We start from the raw sequence: 11,362 nt of genomic DNA, 5'->3' as shown, positions 1-11,362 counted from the left end.
CTTCACTCCTTGAAGAGTTTCCATCCGTTGCTTCCTGTCCTGCCTTCAGGCGTTTTGGAGAATAGCTTGACTCCCTCTTCTTTGGGGCAACCCCTGAGATGCTGGAACACTGTTATCATGTCTCCCCTCGTCCACTAGATATACCCAATTCCAACAACCTTGTAAGTTTTAGCTTCCAGTCCCCTGATCCTCTTTGTTGCTCTTCTCTGCACTCATTCCAGATTATGACTTGAATTGAAATTTTAAATTAAACAATTTAATTTAATTTAACTCAATTTAATTTAATTTAATTATTTAATTTAATTTAATTTGTTTTATTTAATTTAATTTAACTCAATTTAATTTAATTTAATTATTTAATTTAATTATTCAATTCAATTCAATTCAATTCAATGTTTGCTTCTGCATTTTATTCAATATCCGTAAGCCACTTTGGGCGAGATGGGTGACCTACAAGTTTGATAAATAAATAAATACAGATCGTCCTCCATTTACAAGAATTCGTTTAGTCACCATTCAAAGTCGCAACGGCATTGAAAAAAGGGACATGACTGTTTTTCAAACTTACGACTGTTGCGGCATCCCCCAGGCATGTGATCAAAATTCGGACGCTTGGCAACTGACTCGTATTTATGACGGTCGCACTGTCCCAGGATCATGTGATGAAAATTCAGACGCTTGGCAACTGACTCGTATTTATGACGGTCGCACTGTCCCGGGATCATGTGATAAAAATTCAGATGCTTGGCAACTGGCTCATATTTATGACGGTCGCACTGTCCCGGGGTCACGTGACCCATTGTTGCAACCTTCCGACAAGCAAAGTGAAGGTGGAAGCCAGGTTTAATTAACAACCGTGTGACTAATTTAACAAAAATGCAGTGATTCGCTTAACCACCGTGGCGAGAAAGGTCGTGAAATGGGGCCAAACTCACTTAACAACGGTCTCGCTAAGCAATGGGTGTCATGGGCTCAATTGCGGTCGTAGGTCGAGGACTACCTGCGGGCAAAGAAACTCTGAAATTGGGGGTCTGGTTTTGGTGTAACAAGGCTAATGATTACCCACTTACGGCCTTGAGGATACCTGGTGTCACTCTGCCATTTGTCTGATCTGATTCCGGAATGTTCTGGCTTGGCAGGTGAACATCCTGTTCGAAGTCCAAGAACAATTAATCAGTGGAACAGCTTGCCTCCAGAAGCAGTAAATGCTCCAACACTGGAAGTTTTTAAGAAGAGACTGGACAGCCACTTGTCCGAAATGGTGTAGGGTTTCCTGCCCGGCAGGGGGTTGGACTAGATGACCTCCAAGGTCCCTTCCAACTTTACTACTACTACTACTACTACTACTATTATTATTATTATTATTATTATAAAATTTCAGATGTTTTTTTCCTCTCTGAAAAAAAGGCATGTTTTCATTACCTGTCATGTACCACGTCTTTGCAGCTGAAAATAACGACCAGGCCGGAGAGGGTGGCCATGATGGCTTGGATGGTGGAGACCAGTCTAGAAAAAAAAAAGAAAAGAAAAATAAAGTCAGAATAAGGCACGTGACCAAGAGAGAAGAGGGGAAACAGATAGACAAAAATATGAAATATTTCTGGAGGCGACCAGACAGGAGCTTGCAACGGAGACGGGAGGATCAAGGCAGGACAAGAAGCAACGGATGGAAACTCATCAAGGAGAGAAGCAACCTAGAACTAAGGAGAAACTTCCTGACAGTTAGAACAATTAGCCAGTGGAACAACCTGCCTCCAGAAGTTGTGAATGCTCCAACACTGGAAGTTTTTAAGAGACTGGACAGCCATTTGTCTGAAATGGGATAGGGTTTCCTGCCTGAGCAGGGAATTGGACTAGATGACCTCCAAGGTCCCTTTCAACTTTATTACTATTATTATTATATAGATCATCGCACAGTCCGCCAGATGTTCAGACTGGATTTGGCATTTTGTCTACCTATCGAGTCCTTACCCAGGACATTATTATTATTATTATTATTATTATTATTATTATTATTATTATTGATAATTGTGCTGGGTTAAACCAACTGGGTATTCTTAGTTTACGGAAAAGAAGCCAAGAAGATAGGAAGCAGGTTTGAGTTATCTGGAGCAGTATTTTTCAAACTTGGCAACTTTAAAGTGCGTGAATCAGCACCCAGAATTCCCCAGCCAGCCTGCTTTAAGATAGGTGGACTTGAACTCCCAGAATTCCCCAGCCTGCATGGATTAACATGGGTGGACTTGAACTCCCAGAATTCCCCAGCCTGCATGCTTTAAGATGGGTGGACTTCTACTCCTTGCTGGCTGGGCAGTTCTGGGGTGTTGAAGTCCACCTAGCTTAAAGTGGCCAAGGTTGAGATACACTGCTTTAGATTGATTAATTGTTGATATTAAACTTATATATCATCCAACTTCCAGTGACTCTGGATAGCCTCTTTACAAAGGGTTAAAAATATTTCCAAACAAGACACAATACAAAAAACGCCCCCCAAAAAAACCAAGGTGACAGAGAAAACAAACCCAGATAGGAATAAGGAAGGTCCTCCCCACCACTAGGGATGGGCTAGAATAGATGACCTCAAGAAAACCCTTCTACCTCCCCCGGCCCCTCATTTGACATGGAATCTGCCGTTGGCTGAGCCAGTTTATCCAAGGAAAGCAAAACAGCCTCTCTTTGTCAGATGACCCACTTTTGACTCACAAAGGCCTTAAATCCCCAACTTCTGGCAAGGCCTCGTTGCTTCCCTTCACGTGCCCCAACAATTGAAAAAATGAGGGGAAAAAACAGTTAAAAGTTGCAAATCATGTCTCAAATAATAATAAGAATAGAATAGAATAGAATAGAAGAGAATAGAATAGAAGAGTTGGAAGGGACCTTGGAGGTCATCTAGTCCAACCCCCTGCTCAGGCAGGAAACCCTATCCCATTTCAGACAAATGGCTGTCCAATATCTTCTTAAAAACTTCCAGTGTTGGAGCATTCACAGCTTCTGGAGGCAAGGAGTTCCACTGGTTAATTGTTCTGTCAGGAAATTCACACAGAACAGGTAGTCCTCGACTTACGAGTCCCACGATTTCCGGTTGTCAAGTGAACTTTGCTCCATTTTATGACCTTTCTTGCCACCGTTGTTAAGTGAATCGCCGCAGTTGTTATGGTAGTCACCTGGTGGTTAAGTGAAATCTGGCTTTCCCCACTGACTTGTCGGAAGGTCGCAAAAGGGCATGACGTGAAACCCCCCCCCTTGTCCAGGATACTGAAATCGTCATAAATAAGAGTCAGTCTCCATGGGTCTGAATTTTGATCATGTGACCGCTGGAATGGTCGTAAGTGTGAAAATGGTCATAAGTTCTTTTTTTTTCAGTGCCATCGTAACTTGTGTTTGTCAACCGTTTGAACACGATCTCTGAGAAGTACAGGCCATCCTTGAGTTACAATCGTTTGGAAGTTACAACAGGCCCCGAAAAAGCTACTTAATGACCCGGCTTCGAAGTTTTGACCACCGGCCCGCTCCCTCACCCATGGTCACATGACCACATTGTAGGCATTCAGCAACCAGCCTAAGCCAGCATTTACGACCATCAGTGGCATCCCCCCATCACAGGACTGCAACGTATGATGTCTTTGCCGGAAACCAACATTCAGTTTCTAGTAGAGAAAGTCCCCTGAGGTTGGTTGTTTCCTTGCAGACGTTTCATGACCCAACTAGGTAACATCATCAGTACTACACAGGATATTGTGGCACTGATGGTGTTGCCTAGTTGGGTCATGAAACGTCTGCAAGGAAACAATCAAGCTCAGAGAGCACCAAGGACCCCACAGTTTTGCTCCTCCTCCTCCTCCTCCTCCTCCTCCAGCCCCACTCCCTTCTAGCACTGATGATGTTACCTAGTTGGGTAATGAAATGTCTGCAACAAAACCACCAACCTCAGAGAGAACCAAGGACCCTCATTTCAACCCTGAGCTACAGATATTCTTCTTTATTGAAATAATGGCCCAGGGCGAACAACGGGGTCACTTAACAATTCAATGACCAACGCAAAAGAAAAAGTCATGACTGCCACAACTTATGACCAAAACTGTCAAATACTTGTTGGCCAAAAGACTTGAACACTGGGCCCTATCTAACAAAATGAAATTCAGTGGTGAAAAAAAGTAAGGTTCTACATTTAGGCAAGAAAAACCAAATGCACAGGTATAGGATACGACAGGTGGTACCTGGCTCAATAGTAGTAACTGTGAGAGTCCTAGTGGACAAACACTTAACTATGAGCCAGCTGTCTGCTGCAGCTGCCAAAAAAGCCAACACAGTGCTAGGCTGCATGAACAGAGAGAGAGAATCAAGATCATGAGAAGGGTTAATACTACTTTTACTTGGTAAGGCCACACTTGGAATACAGCATCCAGTTTTGGTCACCACGATGTAAAAAAGATGTTGAGACTCCAGAAAGAATGTAGAGAAGAGCAACAAAGAAGATTAGGGGACTGGAGGCTACAACATATAAGGAATAGTTGCTGAAATTGGGGATGTCCAGTTTAATGAAGAGAAGGACGAAGGGGGACAGGATAGCAGTGTTCCAATATCTCAGGGGCTGCCCCAAAGAAGAGGGAGTCAAGCTATTCTCCAAAGCGCCTGAAGGCAGGACAAAAAGCAAAGTTACAAAGTAGTGGATGGAAACTAACCAAAGAGAGAAGCAACCTAGAACTAAGGAGAAACTTCTTGACAGTTAGAACAATTGACCAGTGGAACAACCTGCCTTCAGAAGTGGTGAATGTTCCAACACTGGAAGAGACTGGACAGCCATTTGTCCGAAATCGTATAGGGTTACCTGCCTGAGCAGGGGGTTGGACTAGATGACCTCCAAGATCCCTTCCAACTCTTTCTGTTTCCTTTCCTTTTCTTTCCATTCCATTCTATTGCATTATTTTTGGAGATGAAGCCAGGAACCAGGTGTATCCCAGGTGTAGCTGTTTAAACTGGAAAAAGGAGGGCGTAAACACCAAAGAAACACCGTGCCAGGAATAGCTCCCAGTATGTAATCTGGCAAGGTCACTGTGTCTGGATGACCGTGTGTAAATATCCTTTGATCAATAACCTTGGCTTGCGTTTCATCCTACTCTTAATCCATTCCGGGTTGAAACTTGCACAGGGCATCCAGCCTTTTTTGTGTTGTTTTTTTTTTTTTTTTGACATTCCTTCTTCCGTTTACTCCTCTGTCAGAGAGAATCAAACATGGCGGACCCTCTCCCAGCATCCCTAAATGTAAGCAGAGAAGGGCAAGGTGGGTTTTTTTTGTTTTTTGTTTTGTTTTTTGTTTTTTAAAAAAAATTGCCGTTTCCATGAAGCAGCCGCCTCGCTCAAGAAGATGGCAAGCAGAGAAAAATGTCGGCTCTACAGTAGAGCCTCCAGCCTCAGGAGCAGTCTACCTCTAAACAGTGATAGCAGCAGCAGCAGAGCAACGCTCCTCCAAAGTCATTTGTCTCCAGGCCTCAGAAGCAGCAGAACTGTTTAGTTTAGTTTAGTTTTTTTTTTTTTAACAGAAACCACCCCAAAGTCAGCAAGGTTGAAGGAAGTGAAGCAATTCTCTGACTATTTCTAAATTTTGCCTCTGTTTTAACCTAAGTCCATTTGGGAAGCACACTTGTTTTTTTGAGGGGGGGGGGTGGGATTTTTTTTTTTTTTTTAGAAATTCAATAAGAGCAGAGGTTAGGCCTGCTGTTTTTCTTCTCCCTCCCTATCTGTTTTACCTCACCTGTGGCATTTTTCCATCTGCAAAGCCATCGAACCAGACTCTACTGATTTTTGCAAATTGGTCTCAGAACGTTTTGGGCCCAATTTTGTTTCTTTGTTAGTAAAACAAAAAAGTCCTCCAGCTAAGCTCCTCCAATATTCGGAATGTAGGCAGACCTAGACTAGGGGTAGGCAACCTTGGCTCTTTTATGACTCGTGGACTTCAACTCCCAGAATTCCTGAGCCAGCATGGCTCAGCTTGGAAACCTCTCCCTTTCTCCTCAGCATGGCTGACTCAGGAATTCTGGGAGTTGAAGTCCACGAGTCATAAAAGAGCCAAGGTTGCCTACAGCTGGTCTAGGGCAAGGGTCTTCAAACTTGACCCTTTTATGACTTGTGGACTTCAACTCCCAGAATTCCTCAGCCAACATGGCTTAGCTTGGATACCTCTCCCTTTCCCCTCAGCATGGCTGGCTCAGGAATTCTGGGAGTTGAAGTCCACGAGTCATAAAAGAGCCAAGGTTGCCTACCCCTGGTCTAGGGCAAGGGTCTTCAAACTTGACCCTTTTATGACTTGTGGACTTCAACTCCCAGAATTCCTCAGCCAACATGGCTTAGCTTGGATACCTCTCCCTTTCCCCTCAGCATGGCTGGCTGAGGAATTCTGGGAGTTGAAGTCCATGAGTCATAAAAGAACCAAGGTTGCCTACCCCTGACCTAGACTCACAACTATTTAGTGACCGTTTGAAGTCACAACGGCACAGGAAACAACTTGACTTATGACCCGTCTTTCAGACTTAATGACCGTCGCCACATCCCCATGGTCACGTGATCAAAATTCAGATGCTTGTCAACTGACTCGTATTTATGATGGTCACGGTGTCCCGGGGTCATGTGATCCCCTTTTGCAACCTTCTGGCAAACAAAGCTAACGGGGAAGCAAGCTTCACTTAAAAAATGTATTGCTATCTTAACAATTGCAGTGATTCACTTAACAACCGTGGCGAATGGGAGCGAAACTCATTTAACAACCATCTCACTTATTAACAGAAATTTGGGGCTCAATTGTGGTTGTAAGTTGAAAACTAGTTTGCGGCTCCTGTGTCATTTTTCTACCTAAACTATTTCAGTCCTTGTTCAGCGATCATTCGCAGTTACAACAGCGATTAAAAAAAAGTCACCTTGCAACCGATCTTCGCATTTGCAACCTTTGCAGGTCTGCAAAGCTGGCAGCCCTTCTTTAATAACGGTAATTGGGAGCGGAATTTCCGCCACTAAGGGGTGCGGTCCTAAAGTGCAACAGCAGTTCCAGCAGTCCTGGTTACTGCTATTAAGCAAGGAGTTCACATGACTTTCGACTTCCCGCTGGCTTCCCCATTGACCTTGCATGTGGGAAGCTGGCAGAGAGCCATCACATGACCTCAGAGATGCTGCAACAGTCTGACCCGTTGTTCAGCGCTGTTGCAAGTTCAAATGGGCGTCGTTAAGTGAGGACCACTTGTAAGATCATAAGACCGGGCGTGGTTTCACTTAACAACCGCTTCACTTAACAACCAAATTGCAAGGCCCAATTGTGGTCGGTAATCAAGAACAATTTGTACACTCAGAGAGCAGTGGGTGTTCTGGTGTGTGTGTTACCTCCCCCCCCAAGTATGAGAATCCCGGAGTTTGCATAATCCTTGGATGCAAACCAGCGACGCCTAAAGTATAGGTCGTCCTTGATTTACAACAGTCTGTTTAGTGACCACTCAAAGTTACAACGGCACAGAAAAAAGGGACTTGTGACCGTTTTTCCACGTATGACCTCGGCAGCTCACGTGATCAACGTTCAGACGCTTGGCAACTGACTCACATTTTTGACGGTTGCAGTATCCCGGGATCACGTGATCCCCTATCGCGACTTTCTGATAAGCAGCATCCATAAGAAAGGCAGATTCATTTAACCGCCGTGGCAAGAAAAGTCGTAAAGTGGGGCAAAAGGTCACTTATCAACCGTCTCGCTTAGTAACAGAAATCTGGCGCTCGATTGTGGTCGTAAGTCGAGGACGACCTGTATTGGAAATTTTTTTTCCCCACACAAACGAAAAAAACAACCGAAGACCAGAACTGTGCACTGCTGGGACTCTAAGGATGAAGTCTTGATCAAAAAGGATTAAGGTGCTAGATCTCGAGAATGGCTATGAAATGAAAACCACCACGGAGTTACAGGTAGGCCTTCACTTATGACCACAATTGAGCCTGACACTTCCTTTGCTAAGCCAGGCAATCGTTAAGTGGGCTGGACTAGAAGACCTCCAAGGTCCCTTTCAATTCAATTCTAGTCTAGTCTAGTCTAGTCCATGCTCTATTCCAGTGGTTCTCAACCTTTCTAATGCTGCGACCCCATAATACAGTTCCCCATGTTGTGGTGACCCCCAACCACTTATACATCACCGGGTGCCAGGGGCGTGGCCAAAGAAAAGGGGGGGGGGGAAATGGCGGACAGCCTTGTTTGGCGACCCCCGTGAAATGGTCGTTCGACCCCAAATGTGGTCCCAACCCACAGGTTGAGAACCACTGCTCTATTCTATTCTATTCTATTCTATTCTATTCTATTCTATTCTATTCTATTCTATTCTATTCTATTCCATTCCATTCCATTCCATTCCATTCCATTCGGTATTTTCTATTCTATTCTATTCTATTCTATTCTATTCTATTCTATTCTATTCTATTCTATTCTATTCTATTCTATTCTATTCTATTCCCATTCCTATTCAGTCACAATCACTGCCCTTGTAAAGTGAGTTATGCAGTCATTAAGCAAATCTGCCTTCCCCATTGTCAGAAGGTGATCATGTGACTCTGGACATGCAACCATCATGAATACATGCCAGTTGCCCAATGCCTGAATTTGGATCACGTGACCATGGGGATGTTATTATAATAATAATAATAATAACAACAACAACAAAGATGGAAGGGACCCTAGAGGTCTTCTAGTCCAACCCCCTGCTCAGGCAGGAAGCCCTATATCATTTCAGACAAATGCCTCTCCGGTCTCTTCTTAAAAACTTCCAGTATTGGAGCATTCACAGCTTCTGGAGGCAGGTTGTTCCACTGGTTAATTGTCCTCACTGTCAGGAAGTTTCTCCTTAGTTCCAGGTTGCTTCTCTCCTTGATCAGTTTCCATCCGTTGCTTCTTGTCCTGCCTTCAGGCACTTTGGAGAATAGCTTGACTCCCTCTCCTTTGGGGCAGCCCCTGAGATACTGGAACACTGCTATCATGTTTCCCCTCCTCCTTCTCTTCATTAAACGAGACAGACCCAATTGTGACGGTCGTGGGAAAAACAAGTCCTCTTTTTTCAGTGCCTGGAACGGATACTAAACAAACAGTTGTAAATCAAGGACTACATGTACATTTCCACATCGTTCCATACATAATGTCCTTCTAAGTCTCTCTGGGTGGGTGACCCATTCCATGCAGGGTTCCTGCTAAAAACAGGCCAGGTTATTTTTGACCCCCAAACAGTCCGATGTGTCAAGCAGCTAGATCTCAACGAGGACAAATCAGTTCACGTTAGTAGGTCTCAACCGAGAAGAATTCTTTGTTGTATCTTTGGTCTGTCCCAGTGAAGGTGTTACCCAATTAGTCACACACTGAAGTTTCCACATTCTCCTTTGGGAGGAGGTAGACCCAAGCAATGGGTGTTTAACACTCCTGTGTTGTCACACTAATTGCCAAGGGACCCCTCCCTCCCTGCGGATGCACAAGGACACAATTTATATTCTTGGATTAATCCGGGGCACACCTCCACTCAAGTCCAAAGAGCTGCCACGGGTTCAAATTCCTTGGCCCCGGAATTCACCGTTCATAATCCAACTGCTCTGGGTTTGAACAGAATAGAGCTGGAAGGGACCTTGGAGGTCTTCTAGTCCAGCCCCCTGCTCAGGCAGGTGAACCTGAATGTTAGATTCATAAATCAGCTTTACAAGCAGTCCTCAACTTACAATCGTTCGTTTAGTGACCGTTTGAAGTTACAACAAGCCAGAAAAGAGGTGACCTAAGACCCTTTTTCAACTTACAACCGTAGCAGCATCCTCAGGGTCATGTGATCAAAATTCAGAGGCTCAGCAACTGGCATGTACTTATGACGGTTGCAGTGTCCCAGGGGCCACGTGATCCTCTTTTGGGATGATAAGCAAAATCAACGGGGGAATCCGGATTCACTTAACAACCGTGTCATGAACTTAACAACTGCAGCGATTCCCTGAACAACGGTGGCAAGAAAAGGTCATAAAATGGGACGGCGGTCCCTTCTTAACAACCGTCTCGCTTAGCAACAGAAATTTTGGACTGAAATGCAGTTGTTAATGGAAGACTCGCTGTATGTAACACTGCAAACCCTGCAGCAGAATATGGGTAATCTCTGAGTTATGACTGGAATGGAGCTCGCCCGAAATAGTCACGAGGCATGACGGTCATAAAGTGGCTCGGTCATGTGACCGGCCTCTTTTGCAAGAGTCATTAATCAAATGCAAGTAAGTTTTAATCAGACTGATAGTTGCTTCACTTCCAACCTCAAACAAGTTCGTTCAAGTGTTGCCTCCACTTAAAAACCCATTCAGATTTCTTACCTTTGGAAAAACAACGGCAGCGTTTCAACAATTAATCAATGCCTGTCATCACACCCAAGTAAGCGAGGAGAGGAAATTCTTACGCACTGAGATCTAGAAACTTGCTTAAATGAGATTGCATAGCCGAGTCGTTGGGAGGCAGAAATATCTGAAATACTAACTGAAGGAAAACTGGCAAATCCAGAGAGTTCTTGACTTACAACCACAGCTGAGCCCCATTGCTCAGTCAGGCTGTTGTTAAGCGAGGTTTGTCCCATTTTACGACCTTTCTTGACATAGTTATTCAGTGAATCATTGCTGTTGCTAACTTAGTTAAGTTAACTGAAAGTTTTTAAGAAGAGCCTGGATAGCCCTTTGTCTGAAATGATATAGGGTTTCTTTCCTGAGCAGGGGGTTGGACTAGAAGACCTCCAAGGTCCCTTCCAACTTTATTATTATTATTATTATTATTATTATTATTATTATTATTATGGATCATCGCATAATTACCCAGGACCTGGGATAGGCAGATGTGGATGTTTGATGGTATTACAGGTATCGTCGCAGGATGGAAGCAGTTCCTAATAAGGCCGCCTTTTGCATTTGACTAATAGCGAATTTGTCAATGCCAATGGTGTTCAAGTGGTGCTCCAGTTGTTTTGGGATTGCACCCAAGGAGCCTATGACTATTGGTACTACCCTTGCTTGCTTTTGCCACAGTCTTTCTATTTCTATTTGTAGGTCTTTGTATTTTGTTATCTTCTCCAGTTCTTTCTCGTCTATTCTGCTGTCTCCAGGCACTGCCACGTCCACTATCCTATTATTATTATTATTATTATTAATTATTACTAGTATTAAGGTTGTTAAGTGAATCTGTCTTCCCCATGGACTTTGCTTGCCAGAAGGTCGCAAAGGGGGATCACGTGACACCCCCCATGGGGACACTGCGACCGTCATAAGTACGAGACGGTTACCAGGGGTCTGAATTTTGATGATGTTTTCCACAAGGATGCGGCAACGGTCGTAAGTGTGAAAA

General features: G+C 44.1%; 1 protein-coding gene across 1 annotated transcript in view; it reads right to left on the bottom strand.

The window, feature by feature from the left end:
• TLCD3A (TLC domain containing 3A) overlaps positions 1-11,362 on the bottom strand; it is a 28,873-nt gene that overhangs the window by 14,645 nt on the left and 2,866 nt on the right. Inside the window, exon 2 of the mRNA XM_039321246.1 lies at positions 1,423-1,506. Coding sequence (XP_039177180.1) covers positions 1,423-1,506 — 84 coding nt within the window. The remainder of the gene's footprint in view (positions 1-1,422; positions 1,507-11,362) is intronic.

The sequence above is a fragment of the Crotalus tigris genome, unplaced genomic scaffold (assembly GCF_016545835.1).
Source record: "Crotalus tigris isolate CLP2741 ecotype Arizona unplaced genomic scaffold, ASM1654583v1 scf7180000023723.778456, whole genome shotgun sequence".
Taxonomy (NCBI): Eukaryota; Metazoa; Chordata; class Lepidosauria; order Squamata; family Viperidae; genus Crotalus; species Crotalus tigris.
The sequence above is the reverse complement of the archived record's forward strand: the minus strand, read 5'-3'. Positions and strand labels throughout refer to the sequence as shown.